Source organism: Manis pentadactyla, chromosome 10, assembly GCF_030020395.1.
Source record: "Manis pentadactyla isolate mManPen7 chromosome 10, mManPen7.hap1, whole genome shotgun sequence".
Lineage (NCBI taxonomy): Eukaryota > Metazoa > Chordata > Mammalia > Pholidota > Manidae > Manis > Manis pentadactyla.
In genome coordinates, this window is record NC_080028.1 from 36140564 (window position 1) to 36158947 (window position 18384).

At 42.9% G+C, this 18384-nt stretch overlaps 1 protein-coding gene across 5 annotated transcripts in view; it reads left to right on the plus strand.

The window, feature by feature from the left end:
* SLC4A8 (solute carrier family 4 member 8) overlaps positions 1-18384 on the plus strand; it is a 92470-nt gene that overhangs the window by 13656 nt on the left and 60430 nt on the right. For 2 of the 5 annotated variants that reach the window (XM_036915112.2, XM_057486610.1), the window contains exon 1: positions 11963-12158. The exons of 2 other annotated variants lie outside the window; for them this stretch is intronic. In XM_036915112.2, coding sequence (XP_036771007.2) covers positions 12114-12158 — 45 coding nt within the window. In that variant the 5' untranslated portion in view covers positions 11963-12113. Of the gene's footprint in view, positions 1-11962; positions 12159-18384 lie in introns of those variants that run through there. One more of the 5 variants, XM_057486611.1, reaches the window with a different exon arrangement.

Below are 18384 nucleotides of genomic sequence, written 5' to 3' on the forward strand. Positions count from 1 at the left end.
AATGTATTTTTTCTCAGCTTTATTAAAATATAATTGACATTTAACATGAAAAGATTAAGGTAAAGATTCGATACATGTATATATTGCAAGATGATTACTGCAATAAGATCAATTAACACATCCATCACCTCACATAACTTATAAGTATATAATAAGTATATAGTATTGTTAACTATAGTCACCACGTTGTATATTAGATCCCCAGAACTTATTTATTTTGTGACTGGCAGTTTTTATCCTTTGACTAGCTACCAGTTTCCCCTATTTCCCAGCCCTTGGCAACCCCATTCTACTTACTATTTCTACAAGTTTGGCTTTTAGAGTCCACATATAAGTGATACTATACAGTATTTGTCTTTCTCTGTCTGACTTATTTCACTTAGCATAATGCCCTCAAGGTCCATCTTTATGGTCTAAAATAGCAGATTTCTTTCTTCTTTATGGCTAAATAATATTCCTGTGTATGTGTGAGCACACATGAGTACATCACATTTTCTTTATCCATTAATCTGTTGATGGATACTTAGGTTGTGTCTGTGTCTTGATTATTGTCAATAATGCTGTAATAAACACAGGGATACAGATCTTTGAGATAATGATTTCATTTCCTTTGGATATATATCCAGAAATGGGATTGCTGGATCATATGGTAGTTCTATTTTTAATTTTGGGGGGAACCTCCATACTGCTTTCCATAGTGGCTGAACCAATTTACAGTTGCACCAACAGTGCACAAGGCTTCCTTACTTCTTGTCTTTTTGATACTAGCCACTCTAACAGGTGTGAGGTGATATCTCATTGTGGTTTTACTTCTCATTTCCCTGATGATTAGTGATGTGGAGCATCTTTTCATGAACTTGTTGGCCATTGTATTTCTTCTTTGGACAAATGTCTATTCATATTGTTTACCATTTTTAAATTGGATTATTTGTTGTTGTTTTTTGCTGTTGTGTGAATTCTTTATACATTTTGAATATTAAACCCTTACCAGATATATGGTTTGCAAATATTTTCTTCCATTCCTATTGGTTCTACTTTTAGTTTTTTGAGGAAATTTTTCTCCTGTGGGTTGCCTTTTCATGTTGTTGATGGTTTCCTTTGCTGTGCAGGCTTTTAGTCTGATGGGGTTTCCTGGTTTACTTTTGCTTTTGTAGTTGTGCTTTGGGTGTCATATCCAAAAAAGTCATTGCCAAGGCCAATGTCAAAGAGCTTTTCCCCTGTGTTTTCTTTCTTCTTTCTTTCATTTACCTGGCATACATTTGTCCATCCTTTACTTTCAAACTTTCTGACTCATTTTGCTTTAGGTGTGACCCTTATATTTTAGGGGGACGATTTGCACTTTTGGCATTTGGCCAGTGTGGGGCAGGAGATATCCTGAAGTAGTGCCCACTAGTCCGGGAATTTGCCTGTTTGATGGAAATCTTAATTTGTTTGTTTGTGTTTTTGAAAATGTCTTAATTTCACTTTCATTCCCCTTTTGGCCCTCTATTTTTCCAACTTTTATTTCTGAAAAATGTCAAACGTAGATGAAAAATAAGGACAGTGAACATCTGTAAAGCCTCCACTAGATTCCATAATTGTTAACATCTTGCCACATTTATTTTGTTTCTCTTTCTAGGCATATCGATCTATTTCTATTATCTATGTTGCTATGTCACTTGAAAATAAGTTGTAGAGGTCATGATGCTCTACCCCTAAACACTACAGTGTGCATCTCCTAAGAGTAAGAATCATCTCTTACATAACCACAAACCCTTATCACATATGAACATTAACCCTGGTGGAAGTCTTTAAATTCTGTATTTCATTGCTGGAAGTTCTCCTAGTGGTGCAGAATCATAGAGATGCCAATAGCTTGCTGGAGACGGTAATCTTGTTGTGGGGCAGCTGCGTCTGGGAGGTCTCTCCCTGCACACCAGGTGAAACGTCAACCTGGATAGGGTTGGGTTCTTGACTCTGAAGGAGAAAGAGCTCTTGAGCAGCTCAGAGGAGTGTAGGTAAGGAAGGAATTTATTAAAGCGTGAGTAGAAATGAATGGCAGTAGCCTTGCAGACAGCTGAAAGCAGGAAAATGCAGAGGTGCCGAGGGAGGGAGAGGAAGCTTACTGCACAGGGTTCCCCTGGCGACTGGAACATGCAGGCCCAAATCAGAGCTCTCAGTAGCCCCCCCCTTCTTATCATGGGGTAAAGTGGAGACTTGGAAATGGAATGAAATAGCAAAAAGACAAAACGCAGTAAGTTGAGCAGCGAGAAAGCTTTATTTAAAGGTATGCACTTGAAGAGAGAAAAAGTGTGGGTGTCCTGAGAGAGGAGGCTCACTGAAAACCTGCGGTTTCTCTCTTTTAAGGATTTTTTCAGGAATATGACAAAGGACTAGGGGGTATAGACTTATAAAGTGGTCTCAAAATGCTTATCTCTGGTGAAAGACATTATGTCTCTTCTCTTCTGTTATCAGTTGTCCAGGTAATTCTGCAAAATTAACTTAACACAAGAATTTGGTCAGTTGCTCTCCAGGATAGCAGCTTCCTTGTGGGAGCATATCGACCAAGACCGCTAGCCCTGCCCCCAAGGTGGGCTGAGTTACTGTCTGTTTGCTAAAGAATGTGTTAGGAATCTTACCTCCTAACTTTTTGGTTTTTAAAATGGGATCTTAGCCTTAAGATGGAATCCTTCCTGTTCTTACTATACTGTTTATATCTCAGCATTTTGATCATAGGCAGGAAAAGTTAACTATGATGGTTTTCCAGATCCCCACCCTACATCAGTCCTAACCTGATCATCCCCTCTCAGGAAGTCAAGAACAGGGGAGGATATCATAGCTGGCTGCAAGTATTTGAGGGGCTGTCACATGGAAGAGTAAGCATGTTTTCCCTTTGGAGCTACAGAGGTAAACACTTGGAATGAAGAGTGGAAGTTTCAAGGAGGCAAATGGAAGCTGGAATGGGGCTGCTGGCCTCATTCAGCAGTGAGTTCCCTGTCACTGGAAATATCCAGGGAAATTGGATGGCCCCTTCTCTGGGATATTGTAGAGGGGAATTGTATTGGATAGAAAACTGGCCTATAGGACTTTTAAGCCCCTTCCAATAATTCTTAGGGGACAGAGACAAGAAGTTCTGGAGAAACCCAAACTGATATACAGGTTATAATCAAATTGTCAAGACCCTTGTTCATTTTGCTTACCCCAAACACAGCTGATTGTCTTTATATCTGTTTTAAGGCTGGATTCCTCCTCCCTCCCCCCACTCTTCATTGGCTGACCATCTCATAGACCTGCTTGTTTTTGGTAAATCTAGCAAATAGTTTTTCTTATATTTTATAAGAAAAGTAATCCTGCTTTCTTTAAAGAGGAGGCTGGCCTTTTCAATCTGGGGAATGAGTAGAGGTAGACAAAGATCAATCAGTGAAATACGTTCACATTCTATGTCTATTCCCTTTTGCCCCAGCTCAAATGCCTGAATGGGTCTTTTTTTCTTTTTTCGTAACTGCAAAATGAAAGGCCTCAAGGGATGCTTCACTGGTAGTAAGAGTAGCTGGATTGAATTTATATCTATGTCAGATAATGTGCTTCAATAGATAAGAAGCAGTAATAGTTATTTTCAGGACTTCATGAGAGTTTGTTTGGTAAACTAGCCAATGGGTATCACTGACACACTTTCCAAAGTTGGAAATGATATGAAATGGTCATGTGGTAGAAAGGGTAACAGGAGAAACCCTGGGCTTTTGCTATGGGGAGTTCATGTCAATTCTAAAGGAGATTCACATTTTCAATGTTCACTTGAGGCCAGTTTAATTTTATGCAGAAAGTGGCTAAATAGAATTATATTTCCAGGAAGCCACAATGAAGTAGAAAGCAATAACAGTTCTTGATCCACCTGTGCTATTAACTGGCCTGGGCTAGCGCCTATTCTAGCCCCATCTCAGCTTTCTAATGTATGAAGTGTTGTGCACATTTACAGACCCATGAAGAGAAATTAGATAAGGTGAAAAAGAAGTTAAGGGTGTATAGAATTATACAAATGTGAGCTATTGATATCCTAGGCCTATGGCTAAGGGTGAAGCAAGAATTCCCTTACTTAGTATAATAAGCTCAAGAGGTCTTATTCCTAAGTAGATAAGATAGGGAGTGAAACCACTGTAAACAAACTGGATTTCTAGAAATGAGTAAGATAAATGTATTTAATTAATACTAATGTGCTCAGATCTAATACCAAGGACTTGGCAAGCGGTCCTTGGTTAACACCCATTTCTCCCAGATTTATGACTTCTGATCTGGATCTGGAAGTCCCAAGACTCCTTTCCTCAAAGATCTGCTTTTCTGTTTTGCTCTGCTCCCTCCATAGGTCCTTTCCTCTACCTATGCCTCTGTCCAAATATCTTACTCGTGATTACAGAGAAAGCAGAGTAGGTTTTTGCCATTTTACGTGGATTCCCTCTACCAGAGCCGTACTTAGTCTGGAGCAAGGTGTAAATGAGTACCACACAGGGAATTTCTATGCATGATGTGGATGATGAATGGGGCGGGGGGTAGTGACTGTCCAAGTCAAGAGCATTTTTGTAGTGCCTCATTGTTCTTTCATATAATGTGTAGTCTTCCAGGCTGGCAGCAGGCTGTGAACAAAGAAAATTTGTATTCTCTGCTCTCTTTATATATGTTGTTTGGCGAGGGCTGAAGGCAAATCATGCTCCTGCATAAAGCTTTTCAGCTTGACAAGAATGGTGTCTCTCTCCTGCTCCCCCTGCCTTCACAGGAAATGCTCCCAGACGACAGCACAAACCCTAATTAAGTCTTTTCCCAGATTCCGACATCTTTTCTTCCAACCTTTCCTTGGGTTTATGCATGTAATTAAGAGGGAGAGGGGGAAACAAAATCAGGTATAAAATGCAGCTGGGAATTGGGGGCATCCTAATGGCAAGTAAGGTTGCTCTGGTGGTCTTTCGACAGTTTAAACAGGGCAAGAGATGGTAAATTGACAGCAATTAAGATGGTTTTGATGGAAAAATTGGTTGCAATTATAGGAGAACATCTTAAGACATTTTGAGTTTCTTGCATTTTTGCCTTTTTGTCCCCGAATAAAAGAATTTCAGTGTTTTTCAGCCAATATTTAAAGATAATATATATAAGGTACCTAGTGTTTCCCTGGGAAGGTTGTGAACACATCCTTACAATTATTTGCAAAATTTTGGGCTTTGTGTACTTATCTGAAAAGAGAATCCCATGATTTTATTATGTCCCCAGGGGGTTCAAGACCTACCCTCTCTCCACAAAGTTTAAAAAATATTGCTGGTTGAGTTCTCTGTTCTTGTCCCTGCAGTAACAAAGAATTGAAAGGCAGAGACACAATAGCAAACCAGAGTGAAAGTTTTATTTGACCCCTGCAAGGGGGAAGAGGGCCACAGTCAAGGTACACAAAGGCCCCAGACTTTTAGGGGAGGGTCTATTTATCATGACCTAGCTGGGAAGCACTTCTTTGATTGACAGGGTGAGGTTATTTGACTGACAGTTCTAGTTACACACCCATTCCTTTTGGTGCCCATGTCTTTTCCCAAAATGCACAAAGAAAAGCCCATGGGGTGGTGGAAAGCAAAACCGCAAATTTATTTTAATGAGATCATGATGAGGTGTGGTTTGGATGGTTCTTAGTTTTGTTCCATTGCGGCTGCGTTGGGACTTGGTTGGAACCTGTTTGACCTGGTCCATATAGACTGGAAGTTACATCCTAGCAAAGCCTTTGTTGTCTGCACGTGGGACCCCCTCCCTACCTGGGCAGAGTTTGGACAGTTTTTTTACTTGAACCTTATCTTCCCCTTTCTGGCTGCTCATGTCAACTTTCTACCTAACAAAACCACTGGTATTAGAGAAGATCTAGAGACAAAATGTAGAAGGATAGTCACATTTGGAAGCTAGGAAAAGAGGGTGTTGCTTGTAAAAGCTGGGGAGATGGAAGTCCCAGGCTGTCCTGTGGGAGGCAGTAGGTAGTTAAGCATGTGCACTCTGGAATCAGATACATCTGAGCTCAGAGCTCAGTGTCTCCATTTATTAACTATGCTGGCTGTGTGACCTGGGGCAGGTTATATCTCTAAGCCTCAATCTTCAGTTTTCTCATCTATAAAATGGGATGAAAGAACCTACCCTAAAGAACTGTGTCAAGGATTAAGGTCACCCACGTATTATGCCTTCTTGCTTCCCTATTGATGTGTGTGTGTGTGAGTCGTCTCGGATGTTGCACATATTTTGCATTTTCCTGTCCACTTGATGCCTCCTTCTAGGTCAGGCATCCTGTGCAGGCCTCAGAAGCCTCTGTTCCACTTTGTTTCTTCGTTAGAAACATTATCAGCTTTCTTTAGAAAAATAAATAGTATTAGGTCGTGTCCTTGGCTAAATACCCTCTTTCCAGCTCCTCCTCCGTGCTGGCCAGGCTGAAAGCAGAGTATTTGCACTCTTCCTCATAGTGTGGGGAACAGCAGAGGCTAGGATCCTAGAGCCTGGGTCCTGGAGCCCAGTGAGCCAGCTTCCTTTGGAAGGAGAAAGCAAAATAGCCCTGGGATGGGAGAACTTGTCTTCTGCAATGCCCCCGCCCCAGAGAGCAGCCACCTGCGGCAGCCTCAGAAGCGGCCTTTGTGTCCTAGTTCCTTTTGTAATTTGCACAATCGGCCAGAAGATGGGGCTCCTGACACTGGAGTCAAGGGCCAGAGGCTCTTTCCCATCTTTGAACTGGAGGAAAATCAGACCCACCAGAGCCCCCAGAAATCTTCCACCTCCTTGTTCCTCTCCCTACTCTGCCCACACATGCCCACTCCCGTGACCGGGAGCTGTCTTTCTGCAGTGTGGGAAATATGGAACACAACTTACCTTTGATCACCATCCTTGGCCCTGTCTGAATTACTGTGTTGCCAGAGTCAGTCTAACTGACCCCCCTCCTCAGGTTTCCCCTCTAACCCATCTTGCTGCTAATGGCAGATTTCAGCAATGGTACCACTTATATAGGGACATAGCGGCATAGTGGCTCAAAACTCTAGAGCCAGACAGACTCATCCTTGGCTCATCCAATCAGATGAGGCTCTCCTCACCTCTTCAGAGAATTTCTCTCTGACCACCCCATTGAAAGTAGCTCTCAGGACTCCATGCCAGTTACTTTCTGTCACACAACCTTGCTATTTACTTCATAGCAGCTATCATAATCTGTAATTATCTTGTTTTTTTACCTGCTTACTGTCTCCCCGTTAGGTTGTAAGGCTCATGAGGGCAACTTTTTCTGTCTTAGCACTGCTTCCCCAACACCAAACCCAGGGCTGAATACACAAGTTCTCAGTAGTATGTTTTGAATTGATAAATGACCGAATCCCAGCTTAATGACTGCTTGACCTAGAGAAAGTTGCTAAACTTCTCTGAGCCTCAGTTTTCTAAGCCCTGAAATAGAGAAATAACAGAAATATTACGAATATTAAATGACACAATACAGTTACACCAGTAAGCCCGGATCCTGGCACAAGGAAGTGTTCTCTAAAAACTTCAGCAGTGTCCTACTTTCTATCATATAAGAAAAATAAAGTCAGAACTAATTAGCTGGCGGTCTGTAATTTGACCACAACTTTGCTTTTCTTTCCTTTTTTTTCCTTAAAGTGTTGTTAATATACAATCTTATGCTGGTTTCAAATGTATATCACAGTGGTTCAACTGTCCCCATAATCAGTTTATATTGTAGTTGTGAATTATTGTGCCCCTTTAACCCGCTCTCCTGCCCAACCCCTCCCCCTTGGTAACCACTAGTCATTTCTCAGTTTCTATGAGTCTACTCACAGCTTTTCTTTACCACAGTTTTTACTTTAGACTGCTCTTCTCTATAACTTTCTGCTTTGGCTCAAATCATGGCTACCCTGAATGGGCCATGTGCATTCTTATTATTAAGTCTTTGCTCAAGAGTTGAGATGTTTGCTTTCCTTATCTCTGCTCAGCTATTTCAGATTTAGTCAAACCCATCTCCTTTGTATTGTGTTTCTGAACTGTCTCAAGTCATAAAGACCATTTTCGTTTCTTAATTTTTATAATCTTTATTGTCTTTATTACTCATATGGCTCTTATTCTATGTTTTACTATCGTTTCAACATACTAACATGCATCTTGTTTCCTTAATTAGACTTAAGTCCTTTGGAGACATGTATTATATTTAGACTTCTCTGTATCTTCTGTGCCTTTGGGTCTGTACATAGTAGGTGTTCAATACATTTTTTATTAGATCGAATTAAAAGCACATATATTTAGACATATAAACCCCTATGTTTATTGCAGCACTATTTATAATAGTCAAGATTGGAAGCAACCTAAGTGTCCATCAGTGGATGAATGGATAAGGAATATGTGGTACATATACACAATAGAATATTATTCAATCATAAAAATAAAACAAATCCTACCATTTGCAACAACATGGATGGAGCTAGAGGGTATTATGCTCAGTGAAATAAGCCAGGCAGAGAAAGACAAGTACCAAATAATTTCACTCATTTGTGGAGTATAACAACAAAGCAAAACTAAAGGAAAAAACAGCAGCAGACTCACAGACTCCAACAAGGCACTAGCCATTACCAAAGGGAAGGGTGGGGGAGGATGGGAGGGGAGGGAGGGAGAAGAGGACTGAGGGGCATTATGACTGGCACACATGATGTGTATGTGGGGTTACAGGGAAGACAGTGTAGCACAGAGAAGACAAGTAGTGACTCTGTGGCATCTTTATTTATTTATTATTAAGGCATTATTGATACACACTCTTCTGAAGGTTTTACATGAAAAAACAATGTGGTTACTACATTTACCCATATTATCAAGTCCCCACCCATACCCCAATGCAGTTACTGTCCATTAGTGTAGTAAGATGCCACAGATTCACTATGTGCCTTCTTTGTACTACACTGTTTTCCCCGTGATCCCCCCACACCACGTGTACTAAACATAATACCCCTCAGTCCCTTTCTCCCTCCCTCCCCACCTGCCCTCCCCTTTGGTAACCACTAGTTCCTTCTTGGAGTCTCTGAGTCTGCTGCTATTTTGTTTCTTCAGTTTAGCTTCATTGTTATACTCCACAAATGAGGGAAAATATTTGGCATTTGTCTTTCTCCGCCTGGCTTATTTCACTGAGCATAATGTCCTCCAGCTCCATCCGTGTTGTTGCAAATGGTAGGATTTGTTTATTTCTTATGGCTGAATAGTCTTCCATTGTGTATATGTACCACATCTTCTTTATCCATTCATCTACAGATGGACACTTAGGTTGCTTCCATATCTTGGCTATTGTAAAAAGTGTTGCGATAAACACAGGGGTGCATATGTCTTTTCGAATCTGAGAACTTGTATTCTTTGGGTAAATTCCAAGGAGTGGGATTCCTGAGTCAAATGGTATTTCTATTCTTAATTTTTTGAGGAACCTCCATATTGTTTTCCACAATGGTTGAACTAGTTTACATTCCCACCAGCAGTGTAGGAGGGTTCCCCTTTCTCCGCATCCTCACCAGTATTTGTTGTTCTTAGTTTTTTTGATGCTGGCCATCCTTAGTGGTGTGAGGTGATATCTCATTGTGGTTTTAATTTGCATTTCCCTGATTATTAGTGATGTGGAGCATCTTTTCACGTGTCTGAATTTCTTCTTTGGAGAACTGTCTCTTCATATCTTCTGCCCATTTGTTAATTGGGTTATTTGCTTTTTTGGTGTTGAGGCATGTAAGTTCTTTATATATTTCGGATGTTAACCCCTTGTCAGATATGTCATTTACAAATATATTCTCCCATACTGTAGGGTTCCTTTTTGTTCTATTGATGGTGTCTTTTGCTGTACAGAAGCTTTTCAGCTAAATATAGTCCCACTTGTTCATTTTTGCTGTTGTTTTCCTTGCCCGGGGAGATATGTTCAAGAAGAGGTCACTCATGTTTATGTCTAAGAGGTTTTTGCCTATGTTTTCTTCCAAGAGTTTAATGGTTTCATGACTTACATTCAGGTCTTTGATCCATTTTGAGTTTACTTTTGTGTATGGGGTTAAACAATAATCCAGTTTCATTCTCTTGCATGTAGCTGTCCAGTTTTGTCAACACCAGTTGTTGAAGAGGCTGTCATTTCCCCCATTGTATGTCCATGACTCCTTTATCATATATTAATTTACCATATATGGTTGGGTTTATATCAGGGCTCTCTAGTCTGTTCCATTGTTCTATGGGTCTGTTCTTGTGCCAGTTCCAAATTGTCTTGATTACTGTGGCTTTGTAGTAGAGCTTGAAGTTGGGGAGCATAATCTCCCCAGCTTTATTCTTCCTTCTCAGGATTGCTTTGGCTATTCGGGGTCTTTTGTGGTTCCATATGAATTTTAGAATGATTTTCTCTAGTTTGTTAAAGAATGCTGTTGGTATTTTGATAGGAACTGCATTGAATTCTGTGGCATCTTACTATGCTGATGGACAGTGACTACAGTGGGGTGTGGGGGGATTTGATAATATGGGTGAATGTTGAAACCACAATGTTGCTCATGTGAAACCTTCACAAGATTGTTTATCAATGATACCTTAGTTAAGAAAAAAAAGCATGTATATTTGCTAACTACTTTTTCTGTGCCCAGAATTCTTTGATACTCTGTGTAGTATAAAGAAGGGCATAAGAAAAATAATTGCCTTCAAAAACTTAACAACATTATAGTAAGTTAAAGTCAACATATAATTAGAGTATTTACATAACCACAGCATGGTAACTGCTATAAGAAAGGTGTGAAGTGCTGTGAGAATTCAGAGGAGGGAGAGATAACATCTCTTAGAGGTGTTTGGGAGAGTGAGCTATAGAAAGGCTTCTTGGGAGAGATGACCTTTGAGACTGGCTGTGAAGAATGGATAAGATTTTAATGGGCAAAAATGGGGGTGAATTCCAGATTCAAGGGACAGGATTAGTGAAGAGATCAATATAGACTATGTCAATGAATGCTAAGACTCAGAAACTGGACTGGGGCTCATAGAGGAGACCAGAAATTTGGTTCTGCCTCAGGGACACTGAAGCATACCCTGGTTTTAAGTTTCAGGGCCAGTGCAAGGGGTGGTACACAAGTGTTGAAACTTTAACATTTATCTATGTTTCCCAAATGTACCTTTTTTGGAGGTTAAGAATTATTTGCAACTGTTCTTTTTCCTCTAATAATGAGGACTCACCTGCAGTCTGATATGATAGTGCATGTAAAGCAAAAGTCCCCTTTCCTCCTCTTGGGGACAGAAGATTGGATTATGGCCAGCCTCTCTTTTGTTTTAAACCAAAATCAAATTAAGGTGTTTCTTGTGATTTCTTAACCTTGCCTTAGATCAGTAGTTCTTCTTTTGTTAAATAATAGTTTGCCTTAGCTTCATTTCTTGGAAAAGTTGGAATGGTTTTTGTGGAATTATTTCAGCAATCATCCTTAGCTCAATTCTGGACTCTTGGGTGTCAGGGAGATGACCCAGGGAGAAGACCTAAGTCATAGTGGGTCTGTGGAGGGGGCTGGACCCTTGCCTGCCTGCTTCTCAGTGCTTTCTTCTGGCTCTAGCTCAGGGACTAACAAGTAATTTTACAAGGCCCTCTCCCCTCATCCTCAGTTACTTCCTTCTGCAATCCCAAGGGATGTTCCCCCAGAATTAAAAGAATCAGCACCCAAGGAGTAAAATCAAAATAGACAAAACGGACACTTTCTCAGTTTTCAAGAGTCAGGTGCAAACCGCAAATAGAAGCACGAGATTTTCGATTTCTAGCAAGTGGTTGGAAGCACCTTCAAATCCAGAGGCCCCTGAAGGGAGGGAGGTGGTTTCCACGGCAACCGGGACCGGAGCGTTCGGCTCCCCTGGCTCCCCTGGCTCCCTCCGCCTCCTGGTAGTCCGGGGTATCGCCGGACGGCGTCCTCCGGTGCTCCGCGTCCTGATTGGCCGCACAGGCCGCGCGCTGATTGGTTGCGGCGAGGCCTCGCGGGCCTCGTGGCTATGGAGGCGGCGGCGGTTGATGGTTGACCGTTGGCTCCAGGGTAGGGGTCGCAGCTCGGGCGATCGGCTCAGACCCGACCGGCGTGCGCGGGCTGCCGACGCTCGGCCTCGAGCCGGCGGGCGAGACCCAGTTGGGCTCCGCCATGCCGGCTGGGAGTAACGAGCCGGACGGCGTCCTCAGCTATCAGGTAGGGCCCCGCCTTCCGCCCCTCCCCGGGGCTCAGCCTCCTCATCCTCTGCCCACCCTCCTTCCTCTGCCCCCGGGCCTGGCTCCGCGGGTCACTCCCTGAGGGCGAGGGGAGGCCAGCCCGGGACACCAGGGGGCGCTCCGGACGGTTGGGATCCGGCCGGGGCGGCGGGAGGGTGACCTTGGGCCGAACCGGGAGCCGGTTTATCACTGCCGCATCCCTTGTTCGCGGGTGGTGGAGCCTTGCCGGCCGGCGGGCGGTGCCCCCTCTTCTCCTCGGGTACCCCCTGTTGGGAGAAAGGCTGGCTTCTGGCCTCGCCGTGGCCTGCTGGAAGGTGGGAGGAACGGTAGCCAGGGACCTTGATCTGATGGGGCAGGTCTCCTCTTTGTGTTTTTATTTCTTGGGGCTTCTGGTTCCTCAGTGACTCAGAGGGAGAGCTGGAATGACTGGAGGCTGGGACCAAACCCCGTTAATGTGGCCAGCTTTATGACTCCCTACACCCCACTGCTCAGACAAGTTCTGGGTAGGGCAGGGGAAACGGGCTGAGGAAGTGTTGAGGGGTCAGGAATAGGTGTTTATTTAAGAGAATGAGGAAACCAGGTTTAAATAACTGATAACCCAACTGTTGAGGTGGTTAATGTAAGAAGCATTGGAGGCGGTGTCAGACAGTAGGTTCAAACCCTACATCTGCCTCGCACAGGCTTTGTGACCTTGAGTAAGTCACTTGCCTCTTTAAACTTCAGTTTCCCCAGTTAGTGAAACAGGAATGATAATATTGGCTTTGCTTATCTCACAGGGTTGTTTTGAGGACTAAACGAGGTGCTAGTTGTGAAAGGCTTTGGGAAGTAATGTTTATCGAGTGACAACCTGTAAATGAGTGACAGGTCACTGAATTTTCACTCTGCCTTTCCTGTGCAATCAAGTAGTATAGTTGCTGCTCAGGAAAGGATGGGAGGGGGGCCAAATCTGGAGAGAGGGTTGTGCAGGGGATGATGGATCTTCTCAGAAAGGATGATAGGTCTTCAAAATGAGTGCCACCTTGACATCAGAGATGGTTTCTATAAAAGGAGGCAGGAAAAACACTCCCAAGTTTGTAGTAAAATGATCTTAGATACTGACTCCTCTTCTTCCTGGTAATAGTTTGCTACTAGAAAATTCACAATTCCTTCTTTACTTGCTCCATCAAAAAAGGAAGCGTATCTAAGATTTTGGAAAATCTTTCCATTTCTAATCATCCTAAGATCTATAAAGTGTATTCATCTATGTTTGGGATGCAGTGATGAACAAAGGCAATGTTCTTGGCCTCCTAGAGATTCCCATAGGGGGTGGGAGAGGAAATAGCCATTTTTAATCAAATAGTCATACAAGTAAATTATTATTAACTGTGTTAAGTCCTTCAAAAGATAGGCAGTGCTATAAGTGGTTCCAGTCCTGGTCTCAGATCAGAGAAGATTTTGCTAAGGAAGAAAATTTGGGTAAAGAGCTAAAGAATAAAATGTCAGCTGAGGGGAGAGGGAAATCAAAAGGCCTTAGAGACAAAGGGAACAGCAGAAAGGGGGCACATATAGATAGAGGACCTGAAAGAAGCCAGTGTAGTTGGAGTCTTTGGGAGCAATGAGGGGAAAGGTTAAAATTGAGATGTACTCTGGGGTCAGAACACCCAGGACCATCGTAACCCATATTGAGAAAGTATTTATTTGAGGAACAAGTGGAAATTGTTGAAGGGGTAAAGCAAGGAGGGAAAGGAGTGTGAATGAGAGAGAAAGGAAGAAAGCAGGAGCCAGAGAGAGGGAGTCAGTGAGATCATAATCAGATTTTCCTATTAAAAGATTTCTCTGGCTGCAGTGGGGAGAACAGCCTGGAACGAATATGAAGAGACAGTGTTCTTAACATGCAGAATGTGTACTGGTTATATTGTTAAGATCATAATAACCCCTAGGCTTCTATTAGTGCTCTATGAGATTGAGAATTCCTGAGTGCTTCTGGGTAGGAAAGAAAATAACTTCTTTACCTCTGATTCATGTAACTTTCATGAGTGGTGGGATAAGGAGAGGAAGAGGAATAGAGTGGGAACAGTAAGACCTCATGAAGGCTGAGTCAGGTGATGGGCAAATAGGAATTTGAGATACAGGGAGGAAGAGAAATAAGGGTAGAGGAGGAAAGGAAATAGGGATGGCTTGTGGGAGACAAGAGTCAACTGATTGGAATTGGCCAATTAAGCTTCCTATGTGTCAACGAGGCTGTGTGGAGGGAGACGCCCTTGCAAAGTGAGGCCATGGTGTAAACAGAAATTCCAGGGATCACATGTAAGTATCATAAGTGTGGGTTGCTTTCTCTGGTTTGGACCACTGCACTAGCCACCTAAAAGTTCCCTCTGCTTTCTCTCTTGCTCTTCCGTAGTCCACTTTCCACATGACAACCAGAGAGAGCTTTTAAAAACACAGATCATGTCATATCCTATCTTGAAACCCTTCAGTGGCTTCCCAGTGCATTTTAGAATAAAATGCAAACTTCTTATAATGGCCTCCCGATCTTTTAATGTGATCAGGCCCTGCCCTGACTGTCCCTCCTCCACTCGCTTACCATACACCCTTGCACAGGCTTTCCTGATCTTTCCTCAGTATGGCAAGCTCCTTCATGTTTTCAACACCTTTGTTCTTGTTATTTCTTCTGCCTAGGACATTCTTCTACCCAGGCCTTCTCATGACTCACTGAAATGTCACCTCCTCAGAGTGGCTTTCCCTGACTTCCATCCACAGTCACTCTCTTTCATATGCTCCTATTTTGTTTTCTTTAGTAATGCTTGTAACTTACCTGAAGTGTTCTTTTCTGATTTCTTGTTTATTATCTTTTCGAATAGAAGCTTCATGGAACAAGGCAGAAAATCTTGCCATGCAGCACAGTGCCTGGTATAAAATAGGTACGCAGTTCCATGAGTGAATAATAACTCTTCGTGTATCTAGAGCCAATGTGCCTCTCTTTAAGGAGCTCATGGTCTTGTCAAGATTAGTATGGAGTATCAGACAGCCATTGCTTGATTACACAAAAGCTCTCCCTTCTGTGCTGCTGTGCCTTTGCTCCCCTCCTCTCCTCCTAGAATATTCCATCTTAACCTTCAAGATCTGGCTGCACATCACTATCAGAGTTCATCACTCAGTCTTCTCTGCTCACAATCCCACCAAGTGCTATCACTCTCCCACCCCTTACTTGTGGAATACACACGTTCATCTCTGCAGCTACCCTGACAGCTCCCTTTGATGTTATTTATGTAAGTTAACTTTTACTGAGGGCTTGTCATGTGCCAGGCACTGTGCTGACTGCTTTCCATGCATTATCTCACTTAATTATCTCAATAACCGTGAGAGTTACATGCCTGTATTATCCCCATTTTCCAAATGAAGAAACCCAAACAGAGAGAGGTTAAGTACTTTTAGTAAATGGCACAGCTGCTTCTCTCCAAATACTGTAGCTTGTCTTTGACACCTAGACTACTGCCTGGCTCAGGGCAAGCACTTACAAAGTGTTGGGGAGATACCTTGGCAGGTATACAAGGGACGCACCAGATGGGAAGAGACTGGATGAGGGAGGCCAGCTAGGAGGCTGTAATTTTGGATGAGTTCATGAAGGCCTGCTTTATTGAATTTTGATGAGATCTCTGGAGGTGGTTATTGAAATTTTAGAAGTCAAGGAACTCTCAAAGGGGGTGGTAATGGAGGAAGATAATCAGAAAGCTTTAGGGAGAGCCCCCTACTTTGGACTGGACTTGAGGACATCTTGTAGCTTCAAAGTTCTCCTGAGCAGCACTTTCAGGAAAATTGAAAGAGAAGGTTGAAGAGGTTGGAATCGTAAGCACTTGAGCCAAATGGTACTGGGACCTGCAGGGAGAGGTTGAGGAAGAGCGGAAGTGGTGGAGGGGGGAGTAAGTGAATTTGGGCAATTACCAAAGCTTTTGTGTGAATTAGACCTGCTCAGAATGGAAACTTTTGCAGATATCTTAAAATAACAAGCCCTGGTAAATGGGTGATAATAGGGAAGCATGGCGAACGGGAAGAGAGTCACACTCCATGTCTTATGGTGGACCTGAAAAAAGTCTAGCTTGAGAGTTCCTGAAGGAGCCCTGAATGTCAGCGCCTAATGACTCTGGCAAATGGTGGAGCTCAGCGCCAGCTGATCAAATGAATGAATAGCTCTGTAGAGAGGGTCACCACTCCTGAGGGTTATGGTCAGTCCATGGTAAGCAGTCAATAAAAATTTTCTCAATGTTATTGACCAAAGATATCACCCATAGCAGTTTTTTCTCTCAATACATTGAGTGTACAACCCACACTCCTCCGCCCTCTCCCAACACATACTGGGTGTTCTTTTCCTGTGTGGGAATTGGGGAACCTGCGAGCATTCTTTCCCTGGCTTTCGCATATGTACTAGGGAGCTTCAGGAGGAGAGGTGTGAGCTGTCCTGCCAAACAGATAATCGAGGTAGTCTGGGACTAATTCAGGCTGCAAATTTACTTCCTTCAAAATTTGCAGGTACTTTTTCCCTGTTTGCCTTGGCAAGGTAGACAGGGCTCAGTTGAGACAGCCTTGGTGGTAATCAAGGCACAAAAGCAATGTTGTTTATTCTAAATCTGCTACCAGCAACAAATCTTAGATTATGGAGAGGTTGATCGTTTCCTGTAATGCAGTAACAAGTTTACTCTGGTCTTGGGAGTTAGGAAGCCGTAATGTACGTATTAGTTTCTATTGCGGCCATGACAAATTACCACAAATGTAGTGGCTTAAAACAACACAAAATGATTATCTTACAGCTCTGTAGTTCAGAAGTCCAATACAGGTCTCACTGGGCTAAAATCAGTGTTGACAGGGCCGTTTCTTGCTGGAGCCTCTAGGAGAGAATCCATTTCCTTGACTTCTTTAGCTTCTAAAGGCTGCCCACATTCCTTGGCTCACAGTTCTCTTCCTCCATCTTCAAAGCCAGCAGCATAGCATGTCTCAGGCATTTTAAATTCAGTTGATTAACAACCTTACTTCTATCTGCAACCTCAGTGAGGGACCATTATTCTGCCTACCACAGTGTACTAACTAGTAATGTCTGCTGAATAGGAGTGACTCCAAGTGGGGTTCAGTAAAACAGTCACTGAGAAAGCAGAGCCTCTGTGGGATTTTAGGCCCCTAACAGGCTGCTGAGGGGTCAGAACAGGAAGTTCAAGGGGAGCTCAGGAGCTCAGGGCCGCTGAGAAGTTGGCTGGGACAGCTGCACGAGTCCTCATGGAACCTTTCTTTTCTTGCTATAGGGTGTCTGCATTCAGTGAGGAAGTCAAATTGAGGCCATTAGACATCAGATAACATTAATCTGGAGGTCAGATTCAGTGATGGGGCCTGCAAGGGGCCAACATTCATAGACTGCTGGGTCAAGAGGAAGTTGAAAGTGAATAAGGAGACAGAGAACTATTGAAAGTCTGGTCAGCAAAGGGTTAGTTTGAAGTACAGGGTTCTGAAGCCCCAAGGGTTTAAGAAGGTAATAAAGTGGATCTTGAGCTGTTCGCCTGTGGACATTATCTATGATTAGGTGACTTGAGCTCTCTCTAATGACCAGGTTCTTTGCTTTTGGCAATATCTGAGCATAATGTTAATACAAGAATGTAGAAAGATTTTTTAGCTGGAGTTCTTCCTACCCCACCACTTAACTGTCATGAGATCTTGCTTAGCCTTGTTTAGGACTGCTGTGAACATTAAGTGAGGTAATGTATGTAAAGCACATTTGCTTTACATACATTAATGTATTAGTGATTAATAAACATTTGCTCCTAATGCTAATTGTATCAACTCAGTTTTCTGATTAGAAATCCTGGAAGTCACTTCTTTATTTTATTTTTAAATGTTTAAATGTATCAGAACTCAAAACACTTGACTCTTTTTGTGTGCTGGGGGAGTCATAGGTGGAACGGTGTTATATACAATCTCTGAAACACTGGATCCTTAGGAAAAAGGATGAAGGAGGCTTTGGAGGTGAAAAGTCTGAGACTGTCTGCAGGAAAGGAGGTATTGCTGAGTTTGGGTTGTCCACCACCCCACAGGTTCCAGAGAAGAGCAGCAAGGGGCATGTTCAGGGAGTGGGCTGAAGGTGGGCTCCACAGCCTGCCACCTGCCCCTCCCCTGCAGTCTCTGAGGCTGCTTCCAGGAGCTGGGGCCATTATGTAAGACTCGGTCATGCCCCTGGCTTTTAATTT